This window comes from Penaeus chinensis, chromosome 1, assembly GCF_019202785.1.
Source record: "Penaeus chinensis breed Huanghai No. 1 chromosome 1, ASM1920278v2, whole genome shotgun sequence".
In the NCBI taxonomy this organism is placed as follows: Eukaryota; Metazoa; Arthropoda; class Malacostraca; order Decapoda; family Penaeidae; genus Penaeus; species Penaeus chinensis.
The window spans coordinates 18,688,020-18,713,019 of record NC_061819.1 but is presented as its reverse complement, the minus strand read 5'-3'; the positions used below and the strand labels follow the sequence as shown (position 1 = coordinate 18,713,019).

The 25,000-nt window shown below is 38.6% G+C and overlaps 2 protein-coding genes across 3 annotated transcripts in view; one reads left to right on the top strand and one right to left on the bottom strand.

The window, feature by feature from the left end:
- The window catches only part of LOC125027904 (bifunctional glutamate/proline--tRNA ligase-like), a 9,497-nt gene extending 2,256 nt beyond the window's left edge, over nucleotides 1–7,241 (top strand). The window contains exons 2-6 of the mRNA XM_047617074.1: nucleotides 991–1,163; nucleotides 1,335–1,491; nucleotides 1,636–1,718; nucleotides 2,271–2,510; nucleotides 2,795–7,241. Of these exons, the coding sequence (XP_047473030.1) occupies nucleotides 991–1,163; nucleotides 1,335–1,491; nucleotides 1,636–1,718; nucleotides 2,271–2,510; nucleotides 2,795–7,138 (4,997 nt within the window). The 3' untranslated portion in view covers nucleotides 7,139–7,241. The remainder of the gene's footprint in view (nucleotides 1–990; nucleotides 1,164–1,334; nucleotides 1,492–1,635; nucleotides 1,719–2,270; nucleotides 2,511–2,794) is intronic.
- A 13,135-nt stretch (nucleotides 7,242–20,376) lies between these two features.
- The window catches only part of LOC125026609 (retinoblastoma-like protein 1), a 14,015-nt gene continuing 9,391 nt past the window's right edge, over nucleotides 20,377–25,000 (bottom strand). Inside the window, exons 8-17 of one of the 2 annotated variants that reach the window (XM_047615173.1) lie at nucleotides 24,842–25,000; nucleotides 24,619–24,723; nucleotides 24,396–24,506; nucleotides 23,977–24,190; nucleotides 23,619–23,854; nucleotides 23,246–23,416; nucleotides 22,763–23,072; nucleotides 22,367–22,536; nucleotides 21,853–22,029; nucleotides 20,377–21,556 (exon numbers count right to left, since the gene is read on the bottom strand). The exon at nucleotides 24,842–25,000 is cut by the window's right edge and continues 52 nt beyond it. In XM_047615173.1, coding sequence (XP_047471129.1) covers nucleotides 21,296–21,556; nucleotides 21,853–22,029; nucleotides 22,367–22,536; nucleotides 22,763–23,072; nucleotides 23,246–23,416; nucleotides 23,619–23,854; nucleotides 23,977–24,190; nucleotides 24,396–24,506; nucleotides 24,619–24,723; nucleotides 24,842–25,000 — 1,914 coding nt within the window. In that variant the 3' untranslated portion in view covers nucleotides 20,377–21,295. The remainder of the gene's footprint in view (nucleotides 21,557–21,852; nucleotides 22,030–22,366; nucleotides 22,537–22,762; nucleotides 23,073–23,245; nucleotides 23,417–23,618; nucleotides 23,855–23,976; nucleotides 24,191–24,395; nucleotides 24,507–24,618; nucleotides 24,724–24,841) is intronic. The other variant, XM_047615180.1, reaches the window with a different exon arrangement.

Sequence of the window (25,000 nt, the reverse complement as noted above, 5' to 3'; positions counted from 1 at the left end):
ACTACCTTAGTTTCCTTACGGATATTTTCTATTTGCTTAGACAATAAAAAATTGAGCTCATGAAACTTGATATATTGTTCTAATATCTTAGTGTTCATTAGTATAGAAGTATATCTATTTTGTAAGTAAAATGTAACAGACATATCTATTATTTTGTCATGCTCAAAGTAATACTTGAATTATCATTAAGTATGTGTTTTTCTTGCTGTAGGATAATATACATCAACAGTTGATATTACACATAGTGTTCATAGAGAAGTATTACTTACAGTGAAACTGATTTCTAAAACTTTATATAGTAGATAACATTTACTGAAGCTGTATATACTAGATTGATTTGTGAATGCTGTGCCAGTTCATCTTGTTAATTTATTTTCTCCATGAACTTTAGTGAAGATATATAATGGTTCACGTCTTTACTTTTAATTTCATTCATCTTGTATGTAGTCCTTTTTAGGATTTTAACCCAATGCTGATAGGAATGACGTGTACGTACAGTGCCATGACCATTGTGAGTTACTTGTTTAATTGTTTTAACACATAGATGGCTACACTTGTACTAAGTCACCAATGAGCCAATTACGAGTACTGCCTGTCTTGCCTGTTTAACCTTTTCTCTGATTTACAAAAATATTTTACGTTATCTTCTTTTGATGTTACTAATGTTTATAACATTATAGTAATTATAATGTTTATAATAAATATAACACCATCGTTATTCATAGCAATAGTAAAATACATTTTTCCTGCCAATTCAAATCAGGTAAGGTCACAAGGTCTACTAATTGACTCCTTTGTGGCTAAGCACTAGCAGAGCTGTCTATGTGCAGACACATATCACAAAAAATATAAAACATGAGCACAGCATTTTCCCCATTTTTTATTAATTTTCCCTGGTGGCATTGGGTTAAACAATCATATTTATTTATGGGATATCCACAATCTACAAGAGGAAAAAGAAAATAATCAATATTTTTTTTTTTTTTGCAGGAGCACTCCTGACATGCTTTAAGGCAGGAATACAAGTTGAGTGGGGCAAGGACACCAGCCTGACACTTACAGAAAATGTCAGCATCTCATCATCACATGGCATCTCTCGCCATGTGGCACGTGTCAACCCATCCCTCAACTTGTACCCATCTCACATTCTGCATCGTACAGAGGTAACGGATAAGTACACACTTATTATGTTAATATTATTATTATTAACTGTTTTCTTATTATGATTTTGTCTTGGTAACTTTAATGATGCTATTGGATGCAATACCTGGATCTTAATTGTTAATATCTTCTACATTTTATCTTTTACACCAATAAAATGTGTACCCCTGCAGGTAGATCACTGGCTGTCAACTGCTTCGGGCCCCCTTTCATGTGGGGGTGACATCAGCTCCACATTAAGCCAGATGGACAAAGCCCTGGCACCTGCATCTGTGCTCGTTGGAAAGCAAGTCACTGTGGCTGACCTTGAAGTCTTCGCTGCTCTCTATAGTAAGATGTATTCTGTTTGGGTAATTTACATTAGATATTTAAAATATATGTCATGCTTTACAATGAGTGTTGTAGAAGAATAATGTCATGTAGATATCAGTAAGTCTTCAGGGTTAATGTTCATTACTATGTATTTCTTTACAGAAAATGCAACCTGGAGATCACTTGTCAGCAATAATAAAGCACCAACACATGTGCTTCGTTGGTACAACTCAACAGAAACTCAGGTAGAGAACAACTTCATATTATTTTATATTTCATGGTTCTGTATCTCTTGTTACTTCCATTTTTAATATAAGATACCATGAAATTAGATTTAGCTAATGTGTCAGCTAAGCATTTAGTTAACATATCTTAAAAAAGTTCAGTAAGATTTCCATCTGAATAATTCTTTACTTCTAGTGAGATGAATTTTATTCTTAACAAATTTTATGTAGAAATGAATATATATGTATTTTTTCTAGGGAAATTAAAGCATATCTTTACAAAAACTCTCACTCAAGTTTCTTATGTGTCTCCTGGATAATTTGCATCCCTGATAATTTTTTTTTTTTTTTTTTCAAATGTTAGTAATCATAGTCATCTATACAGGTGTCATACTAGTAATTATTAATTTATACTCAAAACTTAATACTGGACAAGGTATTAGTGCATTGTTTGTCAGACCTTTGCAGTTATTACTGTATATCCAAAATTAATAGATCTAGACAGTTGGTATTTAAAGCACCTACATTAATTTATTAAACTCCTGATAAAGTGCAACAACCTTTGACCCCCAGGTTTCTGAGTGCATCTCATCACTACCAGAAGAGGTTAGGAATGCCCTCATTCCAGTGGCCAAGGCACTACCCACTTCCTCACCTGTTAAGAAGCCTGAAGAAGGGGGAAAGTTTGTAGATCTTCCAGGTGCTAAGATGGGTGAAGTTGTGGTGCGATTTCCTCCTGAAGCAAGTGGCTTTTTGCACATTGGACATGCTAAAGCTGCTCTTCTCAACCAGTACTATCAGTTGGCATTTAAGGTTTGTGTTTTGTGATTTCTTTTTTGAGAAAGTGCTGATTGTTTTGCTTGAATATGAGAACTGTTTATAGAGCAAGATTAAAAATTTAGCACATTTACAAAATTGATGACACCATGATATACCTTCTCAAGATAAAAAGGATGGAAGTTTATATTACCTTTTTTTCTTTTTTTTTTTTTTTTTGAAAGAAAGTAAATTAACAAAATTTATTTGTGTATATTGATAAGTGTGAACATCTAAGTGATTCATTTGTTAATTTTTTTCATTATTATTTTTTATTTCAGGGAAAACTGGTCATGAGATTTGATGACACAAACCCTGCGAAGGAGAAAGAGCACTATGAAAAGGTTATTCTTGAGGATGTTGATCTGCTAGAGATCAAACCTGACATATTTTCTCATACTTCAGATCATTTTGATTTGCTTATTCAGCTGTGTGAGAAACTGCTGAGAGAAGGCCATGCTTATTGTGATGATACTGATGCTGAAACCATGAAGAAGGAACGTGAAGAGAGAAAGGAAAGCAAGAATTACAACAATTCTGTTGAGAAAAATCTCAGCATGTGGGAGGAAATGAAGAAGGGCACAGAGTATGGACAGACATGCTGTGTTCGCGCAAGGATTGACATGAAGAGCAACAATGGATGTATGCGTGACCCCACAATCTACCGCTGCAAGAATGAGACTCACCCAAAGACAGGTGATAAGTATAAGGTATACCCAACATATGATTTTGCTTGCCCAGTTGTGGATAGTGTTGAAGGTGTCACACATGCTCTGAGGACAACAGAATACCATGATCGTGATGACCAGTACTTCTGGTTCATTAAAAAGTTGGGATTAAGACCACTGCACATCTACGAATATTCGCGCCTAAACATGAACAACACTGTTCTGTCCAAGCGTAAACTTACATGGTTTGTGGATGAAGGATATGTTGATGGCTGGGATGATCCAAGGTTCCCAACTGTGAGGGGTATTTTAAGAAGAGGCATGACAGTCCAGGGTCTGAAAGATTTTATAATTGCACAGGGATCATCCCGATCAGTGGTCAATATGGAATGGGACAAAATATGGGCATTCAACAAAAAAGTTATTGATCGTATTGCCCCTCGCTATACAGCACTACAAGGAGATCTTGTTCCAATAAATATTGCAGGAGTTAAAGAGGAGTCTACTGTGGCCCAAAAGCACCCCAAGGATCCATCCATTGGCAGCAAAACTGTGTGGCGTGGACCACGTGTTCTTGTTGAAGCTGTTGATGTTGCAGACCTCAAGGAAGGGGAGAATGCTACTTTCATCAACTGGGGCAATATCACTATCAAAAAGATTCATAATGTTAATGGCAAAATAGAGTCTGTAGATGCTGTGGCTGACCTAAGTAATGAAGATTTCAGGAAGACCTTAAAACTGACTTGGTTAGCTGACACAGATAAGACCACCTTTACTCCTGTTGTCTGTGTGTACTTCGATCATCTTGTGAGCAAGAGTGTATTGGGGAAGGATGAAAACTTTAAGGACTTCATTGGCCAGAACACACGTGCTGAGGTCAAGATGATTGGAGATGATGAGTTGAAGAATCTTAAAGTTGGAGAGATCATCCAGCTGCAGAGGAAAGGCTTCTTCCGTGTAGATGAGTCATACAAACCAGCCAGTCTCAGTAGCTGCCAGGAGAAACCTGTTGTCCTGTTCTCCATTCCTGATGGCCATTCCAAGGATATGGCAACTGCATCCTCTGTTAAGAAACTGGCTAAAATGAGTGACAAGGAAAAGAGCAAGAGTGCACAAGGCAAGAAGGCAGAGAAGAGTCCACAGGAGGAGGTCAAACCAGTAGTTGGGACAGCTAGTATTAGTGGAGGAGCAGACCTGCTCAATAAGATTAAAGAGCAAGGTGATAAGATAAGACAGATGAAGAGCAACAAAGCAGACAAGAATGTTGTTATGGCAGAAGTAGAAGTTTTGAAGAAATTGAAAAAAGAGTTTCATGATGTAACTGGCATTGAATGGAAACCTGATGTAGTACTTCCATCTTCTGCTCCAGAAAGTTCTGGACCTGTTGGTGGACAGTCTGCCCAAGCAGTCCATGCACAGATCAAAGAACAGGGTGACAAAGTTCGTGAAATGAAGACAAACAAAGCTGATAAAGAATCTATCAAGCAAGCAGTTGATGTGTTGTTGGAACTAAAGAAACAATTCAAGATGGTAACTAATGTCGACTGGAAACCTGACATTGACATATCTCAATTTGCAACCAAAGCTGCTTCAGCTCCTGCTCCAGCTCCAGCTCCAGCTCCAGCTCCAATTACTGGTGGTGGAAAGCAAGCTCTAGAACTTCACAATAAGATTAAGACTCAGGGTGAGAAGGTCAGGACTCTGAAAGCTAGTAAAGCTGATAAAGATGCCATTAAAGCTGAAGTTGATGTTCTTTTAGGCCTGAAGAAAGATTTCAAAAATGCAACCAATATTGACTGGAAGCCTGACATTGATATCTCACAGTTTGCTGGTACAGCAAATGCTGTGCCATCAAGTACAGCTGCAGCTTCAGGAGTAGGAAGTGCTGCTTTGGATCTCCACAACAAAATTAAGACACAAGGGGATAGTGTGAGAGCTTTAAAGGCAAGTAAAGCTGAGAAAGATGTTATAAAGAAAGCAGTAGATGAGCTTTTAGCCTTAAAGAAACAATTTAAAGATTGTGTGAATGTTGAATGGAAACCAGACATCAATATTTCACAGTTTGCTGGTTCACCATCTTCAGATAAAAGCACTTCAGGGAAAGGGGGACAGGTCCTTGAAATCCATAGTCAGATCAAAGCTCAGGGTGACAGAGTTCGAGAGTTGAAGGCGAGCAAGGCAGATAAGGACAAGATTAAGGGTGGAGTTGATGTACTTTTGTCACTTAAAGCACAGTTTAAAGAGGCAAGTGGACTGGATTGGAAACCTGAAATAGACTTATCTCAGTTTGCTGAAGCAGCATCAGCCCTAGGTGCTGGAGCCACAATGGCTACTCCTGCTGGTGCTAAGGTTGCAGCTACACCAAGTGAAGGTAGAAAATCAAAGGAAAAGTCACCAACTAAGACTGCCAAGGCAGCTGCAAAGCAAGATGATAGTACTACGAAGAAACAGACTAGGTTAGGCCTAGAAGCTAAGAAGGAAGAAAATCTTTCTGATTGGTACTCACAGGTCATCACAAAGTCAGAGATGATTGAATACTACAATGTCTCAGGATGTTACATTTTGAGGCCTTGGTCATATGCCATTTGGGACTTCATTAAAGATTTCTTTGACAAAAAGATCAAGGACTTGGGTGTGGAGAATTCATATTTCCCTATCTTTGTGTCTCGTGATGCCTTAGAAAAGGAGAAGACCCATATTGCAGATTTCTCACCTGAGGTAGCTTGGGTAACAAGGTCAGGATCAAGTGATATGGCAGAACCTGTTGCCATACGTCCCACTTCTGAGACTGTCATGTATCCAGCTTTTGCTAAGTGGATCCAGTCTCACCGTGATCTACCAATGCGTCTCAATCAGTGGAATAATGTTGTACGCTGGGAGTTCAAACAACCCACACCTTTCTTAAGGACTCGTGAGTTCCTGTGGCAGGAGGGACACTCTGCCTTTGTGTCTAAACCTGAAGCTGAGGAGGAGGTTTACCAGATTCTAGATTTCTATACCCAGGTCTATGAAGAATTGTTGGCTGTACCTGTTGTGAGAGGCAAGAAGACAGAGAAAGAGAAATTTGCTGGAGGTGACTTTACCACAACCACAGAGGCTTTTATTTCTGCAAGTGGTAGAGCAATTCAAGGAGCTACATCTCATCATTTGGGACAAAACTTCTCTAAAATGTTTGAGATAGTGTTTGAAGATCCTGAGACAAAGCAGAAAAAATATGTTTACCAAAACAGTTGGGGTCTTACAACTCGTACTATTGGTGTAATGGTAATGGTTCATGGTGACAATAAAGGATTGGTGCTACCCCCAAGAGTTGCCACTGTTCAGGCAGTTATCATGCCTGTTGGAATCACAGCCAAATCCACAGAAGAAGATAAGACCAACTTGATTGCAGCTTGTCAAAAACTGGTGGAAGACCTGAAGACTTGTGGAGTTCGAGCACGCTGTGACATGCGGGACAACGTGACTCCAGCATGGAAGTTCAACCACTGGGAGTTGAAAGGTGTTCCTCTGAGACTGGAACTTGGCCCTCGAGAAGTAGCAGCAGGCGAGGTTTTTGCAGTGCGTCGTGACACGGGGGAGAAGAAGGCTGTGAGCCGTGGGACTGCAGGGAAGGAAATCAATGCACTACTCGACAATATCCAGTCAAGCCTCTTTAACCGAGCAAAGGCAGATCTTGATTCCCATAAGATTCAGGTAACCTCGTGGAATGATTTCACTGGCAATCTGGACAAGGGTAATATCTTACTTGCACCCTTCTGTGGCCGTGAAGAATGTGAAGATGCCATCAAGAAGGATTCTGCTCGAGAGGAAGCAGTTGAGCCAGGAGCACCAGCAATGGGTGCAAAGGGGCTCTGCATTCCTTTCGAACAGCCGGGAGATGTGAGTGGCCTCTCGTGCATCTACCCCTCTTGCAAGGAAAAGCCACAGGCATATACCCTGTTTGGTCGGTCATATTAAACACTGGCCCATGTTCAAAAGAATTTTTGTCATGTCTTTTCATAAATTCATAACTTAAATATTTTATGTACTGATTCGATATGAAATATATTATAAAGGTGTACCTTGTTGTATTCTTTATTCATATTTTGAGGGAGCTTAGGCTTTGACAACAATGAAGCTCACATGGTATGCAAAAGCGAAGTTACAGAACCATATATGTATAATACTCTTGTTGGAGTGTTTCTTTGCTGGAAAGTGTTTGTATATATTTCTTAAATACCAGTGACTGAGCATGTGTTACTACCAGAGCTATACATGATCAGCCATAAACCACAAAGGTCAGACATTAATATATTTACCATCAAGAGGAAGAAATACAGCTGGTCACTTTGATACATTAGTGATTACCACAAGTAAATATGTACAAAGGTTAAATGCTACACTTGTTATAGAGTGTAGCCAAACCAGGCCTTGTATATTTTTTCTAAACTTAAATATATTGTGTACATGAAGATTTAAAAAGGAACAAAATTGTAAAGATAAATCATTCATTATTTTTATTATTTCTATTTGTGAATAATATCCATCATACCGTATGACAAAAAAATTGTAAGCATTCTTACAGACCTATTATGCATTGTTCAAATACTTACCCAACTCTTGGTAATCCAATTCAGTTTGTTGTCTGATGGATAAAAGGCAAAGCAAACCTAAGCGTATGTAGTGGATATTCTGTTAAAGTCTGCAGGAGACCAGCGTGGTTTATATATTAATTAAACTGATATTAAATGCGATGTTTAAGCAATTTCGATATGAACTAATACAATTTGTGAAAAAAGGCACAAGGCCATAATATTAATTTGCACTTATGTGAAAGGTTTTGCAAGATATTGTAACAGCATAATTAAGCCTTATCACCCCCTCATCCTCTCTTTTGTGAGAAGAATTATCATAATCAGAATCTTTACATGCTAAGATATAAGTATGAGCTAGGTTGCAGGGAAATCCCCAACTTCAGCTGAAGATTAATGATGTAATCATCACAGACCAAAAAGATATACCAATGACTTGGCCAAATCCAAGGCAGAAATCTCTGCCTTGGATACACAAATGGTTCCAAGTCTAAGGAAGGCGTAGGGTCTGCTGCGGTTAGCAGCAAAAAGGCTGAAGCCAGGAATTTACCACCCGGAACCTTGACTTTTGCAGCAGAATTGTAAATCATTCTCGCTGCTGTAAAAATGTCAAAGGACATGGGAAGCCAATCCTTTGTTAGATATAGTGATTCTCGCAGTTCGCTGCAGGCAGTCAAAAGCCTAACTTGACACTCCCGGTATTGAGTGAAGTGATTGGCTATTAGTTCTATAAAGTGCATTAATTTCCTGGTTAGGTCTCTTATGTTGGCATTCGTGGAAATGAGAGTAGACCAAGTAAAGGCCTCTTCCGCTTGGCCTTGTAATGCCATATTTTCCCTTCCACATAGTGACCTTAAACCTTGCCACTAATAAACTGCTATAAATTAAAGATGATTCAATATTAATAAGCTCTGGAGAAACTGAAAATCAGATGGTTTCTGTTTTTGTCAAGGAACTTCCATAAGCATTCAGACATCATCATCCCTTCTAGATACATTGACTCTCCTGTGACTGAATTTGAAAATAGAAAGACTTGCTTTGACTATAATTATGATGGAGGGAATGTACCTCCTTAAGTTTAGTTTGGGCTGCTTCTAGCTTCATTTGGGTATTTCCAATAATAAACTTGCAAGACTAAAAGGACTTATTGAATAATTGGAAGTTATATATTTGACATATTTCAGTTCTGGAGAAATACAGAAAATGACTTTGCTAAGAACTTGTGATTCACCAGTTTTTAACAAAAGGACAGATTCTGTAAGATTTTGCTTTTACATGTAGAAAAACCTCTTTAGTGTTATCAAACTACAATTCAGCACAGATGGTTTCCTTTGATCATGATAATGTTGCATGTTTACTTCATAACTAATTATTGTTCTTCGAGTGCATGGTGTAGTCCTCTAGATTTCCCTGCACCTTTTTTGATTTGGGCACCCCCCAAATTGAGTCTACCTTATTGTGGTGGGGGCTTTGTAGCCCATTGATACAGGGAGCAATGTTGGCTGGAACTTTAGTTCCTGGCCAACAAGCCATCAAGGTCCTTGTAGAAGAGCCAATAAAGAGACTCTCAAGAAGACTGATGACGACTTGCTAATTTAATGTTCTTTGAACACAAACTCGAGTACCAGACTTTTTTGAAAATTTTAGGCCAAGTTTGCATCTTCTGTGATCTTGATGGACTGAAGACCCTGAAAGTGCTGGAAATCTTATGTATATCCAAGCAGTAACCATGGAGGATACCCTGAAGGGATGACATGCCCTCCCCTTGTTGGGCTCGTTGGTGGGATGTGGAACTGTTTGGATGAAACTCAAGGTATTTCATCTTATGGATATTCCTTTTTATTCCCAGGGAGTGGGTTCTCCCCAAGAAATTAAAAGCCCAATGATCATTGAACTGAAAATGAACTAGACTGTCCAAATCCAGACTCCTGAGCCTTACTTTCCATTTAAAATTCATAACTTTGGTAGTCCAAAAGCCAATTGATATAGAAATATCAAGGGAACAAGGCACAGTAGGGATTCCTATATCTCATTAAGTCCAAAATTTCCTAGGTATAGAATTTGTCAAGGATATTGACAATCTGTCAGTCTTTAGAATAAATAAAGACATTGTTAAATGCTGCGGTGGCAACCCAAAAAAGATCCAACAGCTTGAAGATAAAATGTAATTCAAGCAGGAAATACCTAGAAATCTGTCAAACTACTTGAACCAAAGGAAACTGATGGAGTAGAGGTAAAAGTCTCTTCAAATTATTATATGAATTTGGTTAAGGGAGTGGTCTTCAATAAGAAAGAAATGGTAGACCAAGGAGTAACTGAGATAAAATGCATCAGGAAAAAGGTATTATATGGATTATCAGGTATACCACTGCTAATCCTCTCTTTTGATAAAGACAAGCTCCTATATGAGAACTTGATATGTGATGTATGTTATGACCTATGTTCCCTCTCCAAAATGATGCTTCAAATGCTAGAAATATGGTCCTGTTGGAAAATGGTGCAGGTCAGAGATAGATATCTGCATAAAGTGTGGAAACAACAAATTTTAAGAACACACCTGTAGCCAGAATAACATTCATCCTGGAAAGGATAACAAAATCAGCAGTACAGCAGAAAAAATGCTCAAATGTAGAAATTCACTGAACAACAGATCAGCCTCAGTTCTCCCATGCCTCAGAAGGCAGACAGAATTCTTATGACCAAGATCCTACATCATCATTAGCTGAGAAGCAAATACAGACATCACAGCAAAGAAATTCTAAAACCAGGCAGCCCCAAGAACAGAGGAAACCCAGAAGAAATTCTTTGGAGAGACGACAGCCTGAGGGTTATATAAAGGGGACACAGACCGAATAATGGATATAGATTAATCCTTCAGGAGAAAGAAAAATGTCCACCTAATGAACCAGCACAAAATACCCTAAAAAGCACTCAAGAAGCTTCAGCACAGGCTAACCAAAAGACATCAGAATCAGCACAAAATACCTCAATGGCCACCCAAGAAATTTCAGCACTGCCTACTCAAAACATATCAGACATTCCAACTTAAAAAACAGTACTGAAAGTAACTCCAGAAACAAAGGTAGCCTTAACAACTGAAAGACCAACCATCCCAAACATCACTAAGAATATAAATTCCACCACCTCAGATCGATTACCAGGATATCATAACATGACGATCTGCACCTGCAAAACCTGAAACAAAAGCACCTAAGACCTTGGGTCAAACTCCAGGAAGCACAGGGAGAAATACCAGCACTTCGAGAAGGACAACATCCTCTCTCTTTAAATAAGAATGAGATTGTTAATATTCACAAAGCTCAGGAACAATCCCCCCTAAACCTTCAAGAAAACATCGAGATGGACTCCAACTAACAGAAAAATGGACTCACCTTAAATACTCCTCCACTAAATTCAGCAAAGGAATAAGCCCTCCCACTGCAAACCACTTCACAGATGAAGGCAGTGAGAGAATTGACCAGGCAGTATACCACAGCATCAGTATACTTGCCTCAACATGACAGGCAAAACATACAAGAATTCAAAAGAATAACTGAATAACTACCCTCCCCCTACCTGATCTTAGGAAATTTCAGTGGCTGTCACTATCTGTGGGGAGATACAACAAATGACTCAAGAGGTAATGCCCTAGAATTTGTCTTCGTGGAGATAGGTAGCTGTTCTCAACACGGACCAACCTACCCATGTCCACATATAGAATGGAACGCTATCCAACATCAATTTATCCATGAGCTCAGCCAATGTTGAATGAGATTTTACATGGGAAGTAATGAAAGATCTATGCAGAAGTGACCACTTCCCAATAACACTAAAGTAGATGGAATCTTGCATAATGGGATTTCAAGATGTAGAATTGAACATGCAGATTGGAATCTGTATAAAAATTTTGCACATATGCAGATCCCATTAGAAGATTTTATACCTATACAAGATGTTGACCACTTCACAAATAGGATTCACTTGGCAGCAAAATCAGCAATCCTCCGAAGTACAGGTCACTCTCATTGACCCCTAGTACCATGGAGGATAGGAGAATGTCAAGAAGCAGTGAGAGTAAGGAAAGCTTCACTTAGACAATTAAAAAAACTTACAATGATACAACTCATATATTATAAGGAGAAGTTAGCAAAAACAAGATGGGTGTTGAAAGAGTCCAGATGAACATCATTGATGCAATACGTATCATCTATCAATGCATCCATGTCACTATCATTAGTCTGAAACAGAATTTGTTGTATTGCTAGGAAATCCATGCCAATATCATTACAAAACCTGAAGATTGATGACTCACTCATATCTATTAAGGATAATGTTGCCAATATACTTGCTAGATCTATGGCTGAAATCTCCTCTGGGGCCAGTTATTCTAAGAGATTTGCCAGTCTCAAGACAGACCAAGAAAGGAAGCCACCCTCATTGAAAATAATTTGGTGAAGTTGCCAAATAATGCACCATTCTCTAGGAAGGAAATGGAAAATGCTCTTAAACTTTGTCACAAGACTGCCCCATATAATGGTAATATATCATATCAAATGATACTGCACCTTTTAGAATGTTCCATAGAACTACTAAAACTCTTTAAAAGAATATTTCAAGAAGGGAAAATGCCAATTTCATGGAAAGAAGCAATAATACTAAAACCTAAGCCTGGAAAAGACCCAACCAAACCAGAAAACTACAGACCTATCTCTCTATCAAGCTGTATTTGTAAATTCTTGGAGAAGATGGTAAATTTTAGCTTGGTATAGTATCTAGAAAAAGACAAAGTACTCTCACAATTTCAGTTTGGATTTCGAAAGATGAGATTGACAACAAATGTCCTTGTTAGACTGAAAATAGACATAAGGAATACCTTCACAAGGACACCATCTATTGGCAGTTTTCTTTGATTTGGAAAAGGCATATGATACAACATGGAAGAATGGCATAATTGTGAAGCTACACTATTGGTTTAAGGGGAGCCTCCCCATCTTTAAATTTTCTGTTACTTAAGAAATTCTTTCTTGGTTTGAGAGATGGCCTCCTATCTGTACTCTAAATTTTTTGTTACTTAAGAAATTCTTAGAGTACAGATAGGAGGCCATCTCTCAAACTAAGAAAGTTAGAAGGAAGGAGTCCCACAGGGTCCCACAGGAAAGTGTCCTAAGTGTAACTCTCCTGGTACAGCTTTTACAAAGCTGTACCAGGAGATGTCTCATGAAGCCTCTGTGTGGATGACTTTGTATGCATAAACCGCCTACAAACTACAATAAATTAGGTATCACAGTGGACCACATCTCATGGTTTTAATTTCTCCTAAAACAGGACGGTAGCCATGCATTTTCATAAAAGAACCAGCAGCTTCCATCCTCACCTTTTTTTAGGACCAAGCTTGATTACATTTGTCAACAAAGTAAAATTCTTAGGAGTAACATTTGACCCGAGGTTAACATGGCTACCACACAACAAGCAGCTCAAGACAAAGGGTACCAAAGCATTTGGTATTTTACATGTACTGTCTTACCTGTCTTGGGGTGCTGACTGTACAACACTTCTTAGACTTTATTGAGCACTGATAAGAAGTAAGCTGGACTATGGATGTGAAGCTTATGCTTCAGCTTCTCCCAATGTTCTCCAGCTACTAAAGCCTATCCATAATGAAGCACTGAAAATATTACTGGTTTGTTTATCACCAGTATTATCTTTATATGCAGAAAGTGGAGAACCACCCTTAGACTTTCACTGGAACTACATGAATCTTATCTACCATAATAGACTTCAGAGAAACCCTGAATCTCCTACATACAAAGTAGTGTTCGACCCTATGGCACACAGACTTTTGGTGGGAGAAGAAGAAATCTTATAAAGCACCTCAACTTAAATCTAAGTGGGGTCCTACCAGTTGGCAACCCTCAAATCTCACCATGGAGAAATGAAGTAAATGTGAATTTTATAGCAATAGAAAAGAAAAGAAATACTAACATAGTAATAAAGCAGAAGTTTCTAGAACACTACTATAAATATAAAACCTCAACAAAAATATACTCATATGGCTCAGAATCCAAAAATAGAGTAGGATATACTGCAATTAGCAAGCGAGGATAAAGTATGGGTAGTCTCCCTTCAACAGATTGATATTTACTGCAGAATTATATACCATCCTTTTTTGCAGTCAAAATGAGAAGAAACATTGAAAATTGCCAGTTTGTGATATACTCTGATTCTTGCAGTGTATTGCAAGCTGTTGAAAGGTTAAGCTCCTCCCACCCAGTAGTAAAAGAAATCCAGGACTGGCTAACACTGATATCAGTGCGGAAAAAGATAATTCTGTGCTGGGTACCAGCTCATGTTGGCATCACTGGAAATGAACTAGCAGATAAAAAGGCCAAAGCTGCTGCTTCCCTTCCCATTGTCTTTGATTTCCCTCTCCCACACTCAGACCCGAAGCCCCAGATCAGGAGTAGAGATACCAGTGGAAAAGTACATCCTCTAATAAGCTGAGAACTATTAACCAGGGAAAATTCATAAAAAAGGGGGAAAATACTGTGCTCATTTAATTTTTTTTCTTCTGCAAAATGTCTCTGCACAGATGGCTCTGCTAGTGCTTAGCCACAAAAGAATCAATAAGTAGATCTTGTGACCTTCCCTAATTTCACCTTTCCTTGAATTGGCGGGAAAAACATATTTTTTACTAATGCTATGAATATCGATGGTGTTATTTTTATTATAATTATAATTACTATGTTATAAACATTTGTAAATCAAGGAAAAGGGTAAATGAGCAAGACAGGCAGTACTCGTAATCCGCTCAGTGGTGACTTAGTACAAGTGTAGCCATATCTGGTTCCAACATGAACAGAAAAGTAGAAGTAGTGCTAACAAGAATCAGAACAGAGAGCACAAGATTAACACATGAATGGCTAATGTCTGTATTCCCCTGTGCTATATGCCAAAGGTTGCCAGGAACCAATGAACATAGCCCATATTATAGAAAGTTGTAATATCTATGAAGAAGCTCCGAATAGATATTTACAAAGACCATTTATTTTTAAAAATATTTTGAGAGATGATTTTGATTCTGTTCATAATCTATTGAAGTTCCTAATGGAGAGTAATACATTTCATGAAATATAAATAATCATTAAAGTTTTGGTTTTAATAATTTCAGATACAGAAATATAATTGAGTATGCCACTAATGAATGTAGATGTTGATGCAGTAGAAAATTTTCAGTGAATAATAATAATCGGGCTGAATTGAATAATAATAATTGGGCTGGTATTTCTGAGAAATTTGTCCACAGTTCTAGGAAACAAAACTATCTGCAGGCCTTCTGGTAAATAAATTTTGCAGTGGGATGTGTGGAAATTTGTTAGTAATTGATAGGAGCCATCTGGTTTTAAACATCGTTTTATTTTTAGTTAGTCTTTCTTCCTTGTAGGTCTCAGATCTTGTTTTGACTCTGGAAATTGTAACAAACTCATCAATAAAAATGTTAAGCAAGCCCTTTCATTGGAACTCTCTGGTCATGAAGATAGAACCTTTTAATCCTATTTGTCCACAGACTACATCTGCAGGCTCCTGTTTGAAATTCATTTACTTTGGAATTTGTGAAAGGAGATTTTTTGAAAAGTCCGATGTGTGATTGTGATTGCTCAAGTCATATTTTTAGTCCAATCTCATTTCATTCAAATGCAGTGGTCATAATGAGAATCAATTTCTTTCGATTTTGGTCTTGTATTCATGTTACACCCAAGAGGTCTAGATCTTGGTTACAGTCATTTCTGGGGGAAACGAGGTACTTTCAAATAATAATAATTCTGAGGAAATTGATAAATAACCCTGGATAAAAAGATATAAATGAATGAATGGTTAATGGTTAATGGTTAAAAGCAAAATAAATGTGCTAGACATCTAAGGTCATATAGCACTATAGTTAATGTTTGTGAAGGATGGTTGGGTTAGTGATTAGTTGTTAAAGCTGGGTTAAGGAATTGGTGAGTGAATGGGTTAGGGTCGGATGAGGTAATGTAAAGGGATTAGATCAAGTTAAGGATATATATGCGTTTGAGGAAGGAAAACAGGTTGTCAAAGCAGAAAGTGTGAGATTCTGTAAGGATGTCTGATAAGTTGGGATGTCTATGTAGGGAGGACGTGGGCATGACAATAGAATATGTGGGACTGAAAGAGGAACATTCGGAAACCGCGAATATTCCAATGAAGGATAGTTATACTTTCGTTGATTTACAGGCAAAGATTGCAGTGCGTGTTGGAGAATTTGAAGGGGAAGGTGCTAGAGGGTGGGATAAAGAATGAGGTTGGGGAGGTGGTGTTGTATCAGGAGGGGTGACGGGAGGTAGAGGGTCTGGGGAAGAGGGTACTTGTGACATGAGGGTTTCACGTGTGTATCCAGGAGGGAGTGGAAGGGATAGAGGGGATAGTGGGAGGGTTAATATAGGTGGGGCTGGAGTCAGGGGGAATGGGTTTTGTTGGGATGGGGTAGGAGGATTGGGTGTAGGGAGAATATGAGTAGGAGGAGGATGGATATCGGCAGTCACTTTTGAGTGTGGAGGGAGCGGGAGTTGTAGAATTTGAAGGTGGATGAGTATTAGTTTGGGACTCGATTATGTAGTTCTGGATATCTTCAAGAGTTTCTGTAGTGGAGTTGGTTGGGGAGTTTTGTGAGATAAAGGTTTTCTTGTGAGGGGGGGGGAAGAGAAGTCTGGTGTTTGAAAAATAGGGGCAAAGGAAGGTGGAGGTGATTGTGAGGTAGGGGAAGAGGGGGTGGAACGTTTATTCTGTCTGCTGCGGGGAGGGAGAGAGGAAGGTGTTGGGGCTGTAGTAGAGATTGGGGTGTCTGGATTTAGGATGGCAAAGGAATTTGACTTGGGAAGGTAGGAGGTAGAAGAGGGGAAGTTAGATGGAGGGGTGTTGGGTTTAGGAGAGGGTGTAGGAGCTTGGGAGGTAAGGGGATTGGCAGAGTGAGCGACATTACTGGAGTAGGGGGTAAGAGAAAAGCCTCGTCGACGTGCCTCCTGTCTGGCTTCACGTAGAGTGAGTCCAAGTCTGAATCTGAGAGTTGCTACCTCAGACTCAAATTTGTAGGTGGGGCAACCTTTATAAAATACATTATGGGGGCCGCCACAGTTTGCACATGTGCGTGATTGTGCAGAGCAGTTTGATTGAGTATGGCCAGGTTGGGCACATAGCGGGCATCTGGCTGTGGAATGACAGTGTTTGGCTGGGTGTCCTAAACGCCAACAATTTTGGCACTGAGGTTGGTATGGTCGGACAGGTAGGGATTCCCCACCTATGTAAACATTAAAGGGAAGGTCATGTCTACGGAAAGTAATTTTGGCAATGTTGATGGATTTCTTACGATTTCCTCTGGGAGGAATGGAGTAGCATTGTACATATGTTGCATCATAGTCTGTGAGACAAGCGAGTAAGTCCTCTCCACAATCTGACCATTCTTTGTCATAGATTGGGCAATCTGTTGGGGAGATAGAGACAGTTCCGGTGCAAGTATTGAGGGTTGGATGAGGTTCTGTAGGGATGGGATTACCACATAGATCAGTTAGTTTTGTTAATGCTATAGCTTGGTTTTCAGTTGTTACTGTGACGAGACGGGAGTACTCGGGTTGGCTACGGAAAGAGACTTTGCCTACTTGTTTTTGGAGGCATTGTTGGAAGAGGAGGGTGTTTTGAGAGTAGGGAGCTGTGGGAGGGATCACGAAAAATTGGTCCCATTTGGCTGGGCTAAATAGAGTATTTAGGATTCTTGTTGAGGTGGGGGTAGTAGAAGTGCGGGGACGTGTGGAGGAGGGAGTAGTGTTGAGTGGGGTAGTGTTATGGGGAGGTGGGCAATAAGGTTGTAAGGTAGTAATAAGGGAAGATGGTGTGGTTAATGAAGAAGGTTGTGGGAGTAAAGGTGTTGAAGTTGAGCATGTTGGGAGAGTAGAAATGTCTCCTGGGGGTTGGTTGTTGATTAGGGTTGATACTGTACTAGTATGCATTGATGATGGGGGAGTTGTTGCAGTGTTCGGAGCCGTGGTCAAAGGAGAGCTGGGATTGGGGCTATTTGATAAAGGGGCAAGCCTCATTGCCCCTAAGATTGGGGTTATGTCTTCATTATTGACCATGATAAGCCTGGAGTATGTTGGGGAAAAAAATAGTCCACCCCTCAGGGTCCCCTTGAGGGGTAAGGGCCAGGTATGGCAGGGGAATACCGTGCCCATGGTTCCCTCAGGCCGTTCAGGACTGACATAAAGTCAGCATTTCATCCTTTCAGCACGGCTCTCACACCTTAGGAAGTGGATAGTAGAAGGGATTGGTGAAGAATGGTTAATGGTTAATGGTTAAAAGCAAATAAATGTGCTAGACATCTAAGGTCATGTAGCACTATAGTAAATGGTAGTGAAGGGTGGTTGAGTTAGTGATTAGTTGTCAACGCTGGGCAAAGGAATTGACGAGTAAATGGGTTAAGGTCGGGTAAGGTAATGTATAGGGGTTAGAGCCAATGAAGGATGTATATGCATTGGAGGAATGAAAACAGGTTGTCAAAGCAGAAAGTGTGAGAAGCTGTGGGAGGGATCACGAAAAATCGGTCCCATTTGGCTGGGCTAAATAGAGTAGTAGAAGTGCGGGGGCGTGTGGGAGAGGGAGTAGTGTTATGGGGAGGTGGACAATAATGTTGTAAGGTAGTAATAAGGGAGGATGGGGTAGTTGATGAAGAAGGTTGTGGGGGTATAGTTGTTGAAGTTGAGCATGTTGGGAGAGTAGAAATGTCTCCTGGGGTGTTGATTAGGGTGGATATTGTACTAGTAGGCATTGAGGAGGGGGTATTAGTTGTAGTGTTAAGAGCCGTGGTCAAAAGAGATCCTGGGGTCAGGGAATAGGGCGAGTTTGAATTGGTGGAGCTATTTGATGAAGAGGCAAGCCTCATTGCCTTTAATAATGGTATGGTTAATGGTTAAAAGCAAAATATATGTGCTATCTAATAATGGTATAAAATCTTCATTGTTGGCCATGGTAAGCCTGGAGTATGTTAGGGAGAGAAACGGTCCACCCCTCAGGGTCCCTCGAGGGGTAAGGGCTAGACAACTAATGCAGGGGAATACCGTGCCCATGGCTCCCTCAGGCCGTTCAAGACTGGCACAAAGTCAGCCTTTCATCCTTTCAGCACGGCTCTCACACCTTAGGAAGTGGATAGTAGAAGGGGTTGGTGAAGGGACAGAAAGGAAAAAGTAGGAGGGGAAAAAAAAGACCATGCAAAATTTGTTGAGTCGAAGGCTGAGTCCCAAGGTTGAGGAGTTCCCCAGCATTGGGTCCCAGTCTCCGCCTCCTAAGCCCCCCCACGACAACAACGGGCAAGGGATTGGGGGGATAAATGAATGAATAACAGCATATGCTGTTAATGCTTAATGGTCAAAATAAATGTGCTAGACATCAAAGGTCATATAGCACTATGGTTATGTATTGTGGCAAAAAGAGTAAAAATGAGTATTTTTAGGATAAAAAGGGATGAAAATGAGAAGGAAAGACCATGTAAAGTTAGTGGAGGCAAGGGTTGAGGTCCAAGGTAGGGGTGATCTCTGTGTGTGTGTGTGTGTGTGGGGGGGGAGGGGCATTTTCTGGTGGAATTCACCATTGCAGGGGTGGTATCTTGGTTTTAGTTAAGATAAAAACCAAAGCTAGGGACCATTACAGACACAGATGCTGTTATACAATGTGTGCTGTCATCTATAAATCCTTGCATTTACTTTTTTATTAAAGGACAAGAAATAACATGTTTTGTACTGATAATGCAGCGATAATGTGCTTATTAAAGAAATGCTTCAAGGAGTAGTCTGTTTTAGTTGAATATAATTCATATCTTGCATAAATTTAAAAAGTTAAGCATTCCATTAGTTTTCTTTCTTTTAACTTCACATAACAGAAAAGGAATGGTGTAAAGGTATTGGTGATCTGTAAAAACATTACGGGGAATAATGATGCTTTAAAAGAATATCCATTCACTTTCTCCCCATTTTACATTTGTTTTTCCAGTATACAAATTTTGATTATCAAAAGTGTGCTATATTTCAAAACCTATTAAGCATTATCAGTTGCCATACAATTATGAGATCTATTGCAAATAAAAAAGGTCATCCCTGGAAAAGCCATCATATTTTTTTTTCCAATGGAAAAATTCTAGTTTTAAGAACATTTTCTTTATAATTTAAAACTATTGGTATAATTTCCAAAAACAACGAGTTGTGCCAGTCTTATAGGTGAGAATAATAATAATAATAATAATAATAATAATAATAATAATAATAATAATAACAACAATAACAAAAATAAAATAATAATAATAATAATTCAGAACACAAAGAACTAACTTTTAATTATTCTCTCTAAATGAGATTATATCTAAAATATTTAATGGTTAATGACAAAGTACTTAATAGATTATCTACAGAAATTTTTAAATGTTCATCCAATTAAATCTTACAAAAATGTTATACCAATAAATAAGTCTCACTTCAGTTCAGTCTATAATCAAGGTATCCTCTGATTATAGAGATTGCCAGGATACTAACAAGGCAATTAAATAATATAGGTTTCAATGCAAAACATACATCATAATCATTTGTTTAATTACACTTTACAAGCTTGTACTTAAACAACTTGGTTTCCAAACATTTACTCTGGTTCACACAAACTTTAAATAGGATCTCAAACTGTTTGGACATTTTCAAATATCAAAATCTGAAAGTAAAGACACAACCTTGCTTCTGTACAAAAGCACTTGGTTACTGTATAATTAATCATTTAATTAAAGTATCAAGGAAGATGCAAAATATACACTTTTAATATCTTTAAAATAAAACAAGGTACACTACTGTATAAATGCAAATTAAAACATTTAAATTACAACGATAAACATTTTTTTTATATAAGATTCACTATATAAACATGGGAATAATATTTTAGTTCTCTTTATGAGTTTGGCATTGAACACCTTATCTTTCTAAAGATGAGAAGATATCCAAAATAATATAACTGATGAACCTAATTATTTAGAAGTATTGCCACAATAATAACAACTGAAATCCTTTCTGCACTTCTTAATCCATCCAAGCAAATACACCAGCATTGAACATAACCAAACATCTTTGGTTGACAATGAAGAAAAATTTGAATTTCTTAAAAGCATGAGAAAAAGCACTGCTGGGTCTGCTGGACCTTCTTGAAATGCGATGCTAAGATCTGACTGATAAGTGATACCACCCATGGTTTTGTTTTACATTGGGCATACTAACCCATGTACTGTTCAGCAAGGCCATACATCTCTGCATTCCATATGTTGGGAAAATGCAAGCACAAATAATCTGCATACCAATAAAAGCTATCAAGACAGATGAAAATCACATCTGTGAGGAAATTTCAGATAGCTCTACACAAGTAACTATTGTATAACTGATGAATAAGCAAAGCATTTGATTCTAAGCTAATATCAATTACTTTGAAAATATCTCCCTAAACTTTATGCCATATGCTAAGGTTGCTCTGGTGGGAAGTCACCACCACCAGCTTCTGTTGCGTGGCCATTCTGTGGCAATGTGTCGGTTTGCTGAGAATCTTGTAGATCTAGTGAAGGGGTGGCAGAGAGCCTATCCCCTAGAACTCCTTGTATACGCTTGGAAAGGCCACCCATGAGTGGGCGCTTCACATCTGGTCCACTAAGATCTGCGTCATCTAAGTGGCGTTTTCCTCCAACACCCTTCATCTTCAGCATTGTGTTTATGACTCTCAAGTCCTGAAATAAAAATGTAAAATGGATTCATATCAGTTTACAAAGTTTACACACTTATAGCCATCATAACAAATTGTTTGATCTGCCGGGTAAAGCAATACATGTGGTGACGTGCTAGAGCGCGTCAAGCGGGAAGTTCTGCTTCCCGCTTGACTACCACTCCCAGTGGCAAGGCAGTTGCCAGAAATCACTGGAGTCTATGACACCGACAGATAAAGTTCTCTCATGGAAGAAATTACTTTCATTTGATATGCTTAAAAAAGTGACAATGTGAGTAACAAAACTACACTTCTCCCTACCTTGGCTGGACTCCGATTAAAGTAATAGGGAAGAGGTTTTCGAGGTGACATTGCTGTGCTGCCTTGCATAGGACTCAATGAATTGATATATACAGAGTGATTGTTTGAAATTCTACGACGAGGTGAAATTGGAGTGTGACGTACTACTGGCAATGGAGATAGAGGAGGGAGGTCACCCTGAAAGACAAGATATAAAAATTAATAACCGAACATGGTAATATCTTATGAAAGTATTCTACCTGATGCTTCTGATAAAATGGTAAATAGTGGAAAAATATTTATAAAATATAAAATGGCTTTCAGCCATATCCTCAATATTCTCATCCAGTTATAGCCTTAGCTGCATTTTCAATCAAATATCTATCAACCATGCTTATATATCTATTTTTCTATCTACCTATATACAGAATGAATATCATGAGCATAAACATGATAATCCAAGAACATCATGTGTTATTACAAGCTAAACCAGCATTACTGAGAAGTATAATTAAAGCATTCCAAGCAAACTTGCCTCTTGAGCTGCACGGAACTTGAGAGCAAATGCTTTCATCTGCTGAACATAAACTTGATTGTAAAATAGGATGAGATCACCACGTTCTTCAGAATCAAAACTTGCTGAAGTTCCTGTCATCTGGCTGGGTGTGGGTGGTGGAGCATTACCTGTAAGCTGCCCAGAACCTACTGAGAAAAACAGGCAATAGGAAAATAATTTATATCACTAAAAGGATCTGATCATTATCATATCATAAGATACTATCTTTATTCTGCTCTGACTGCTGAATTCTACTTACAAACCAAGTGGATATTGCACACCATTTAAATCTATAGTACACTATACTTTCCGACAAGATGATATTAATTCATGTCCAATTATCTACAAATTTCTAAACTTGACCCACTAACTTACCCTCTGTCTGTGTATTGTTGGCTGAAGGTTTTCTTGATATTAAGACACTACGGTATACATGGGATGCAGCTTGAGGCTGGTTCCTGTAGTGTTTCATAATTTCTTGGAAAATTCTATCATTTCCTGTGACTTTACATGTGATATATATGGCACACATGACCATCTGATCCATGTGACGGTCTCGCATCAACTCTGTGTGATGAATTATGGAGTGCTCAAAGCAGGTCCATATCTTGCGTCTGAGTTCTTTGTCATTTATATCTAATCTATCACACAATTCTCGCAGCCTCATATTTGCTAATGTATAAAACTGGAAAAAAAAGAAAGAAAGAGAATAAAAAAAGGGCTTATAAAATTTATATTACTTTTGTAACATCTTATTATCATTCTAAACAAACTGTATTGAACAATATCAGACAGTAACAGCAACAGCACACCTGAATGCATGCAACACCCATATCTTGTACATATCTCTGCCCTTACCTTCCTACAAAATAGTGCTAAAGAACCATGTCTCTTTGGTTTGTCTTTCTTCTTTTCAGTGTTTGGTGTATCTGCTACTCTCTCCCCAGCCACATCCCCAATAGCATCTGGAGTAATTGCTGTACCTTGATTTGTTGGTACTGTGTATAATGTCACACCATTCTCCTTTACCTAAGAAACAAGGATTCAATTAGCCTTTACAAAACTTGGTAAAAATGCAAGCCACATTCTTCCAGCGAGTAAGGAGGAAAAACGGATATAAAACAAGAAATAAAGGAAAAAGATAAAATGGAAGAAGAAACACTCAAAGTAAAGTAAGAATAAAGGAGTATCAGGATGAGGAGACAACACAAGAGGGAATGGAAAAAATTACCTGGACTGTGATTTTACTAGGTGATTTTTGGACATTTGGTGATGCAGACGTGACTACAGATGACACCGTAGGTAGTCGGCCACCAAGCCCTGGCGGTCGTGCTACTGTCAGGGTGGACGGAGGATTTAGGGACCCTGCTGAAGTAGAGGTTGGGAATAGTGTCCGTCTTGCTGATGACTGACCCATTGGGGACTGGAATCTTTCTGAGATCGTTGAAAGAGGAGAAAGCTGTACACCTGAAAACAATACCGAACAATGGATTACCAAAGGCTGCAAAGAACACAGCAGAGTATAATCACTTTAAGATGTGATCTCAATCTTTACTTCTGAATAAGCTTTAGTGTGGAAGTATACTTACTGCTAGGGGTAGCCTTGTCACTGACTAGTTTTAAAGCTGGGGACATTAGAGTTGAGGATACATTTAAAGAAGGGGTGGCAGGATTCATTTCCGTCTCTAACTGGTCAGCAAAATTGACATCTTGACAAGATGGAATAACTTGTCCATTTTGAATGATCTGCCACAGGGGAGATTCAGCTTTCCAAGCCAAAGAATCTAGTATCTGTTCCTCAATCTGCAATGGTATGGAAATATTTATAATGACTTGTGGCTTAGAAATGTAGGAAAATAAAAACAACATATACAAAAGAGTGATACCTTAAACTAAATATCATCACATATATTCATAAGACATATCATCAACAAGCAGATGCTCAATATGGACTCATATTGAGAACCATTCACATACAATCTACAAACAATACTGTCAGAAAACAAACCCCTTTTAAATGTTTCACCAACTCTCTTGAAAGCTGATTGTCTGACTGCTTCTCTGATCGGATGACAGGCTCAATGATGCGAATAAAATAGTATGGGTCTACGTTTCCGACCTTGAGAGAAAGAAAGCAGAAAAATTAAGTAAGATAGCTATATATACATACAATTAAGCACAGAATAATCACAAAAATTCTAACTGAAACAGCTAGTAAATAACAGACTTACTTGTAAAGACCAAGGGAATCTTCTGGGGTCATTATATGACTTGAGCACAATTTCTAGACAGCATGTGAAGAGTGTGCGGTGGAATAAATCCTCTTTTAGGAATGCCTGAAATATATTTTTTCATTAGAAAAGAAATTGGAGGCTATACCAACTATAATAAAGCATTTTCACATATTTAATCAATATATTGTAAAAGCTTATAAATAAAGGTTCAGAATCTTACCATGAGATCAACCCCACGCTTTCGTTCATCCACTAATATGTGTTCCAGGAAGGTGTAGTAAAGCATTTGTCCCATTTGTAATCTCAATTTGGCAAATTCTATACTTGGTCCAGTGTAGTCTTCTGTGGCCTGGGTATAAAGCCGGCAAAACTCGTCACT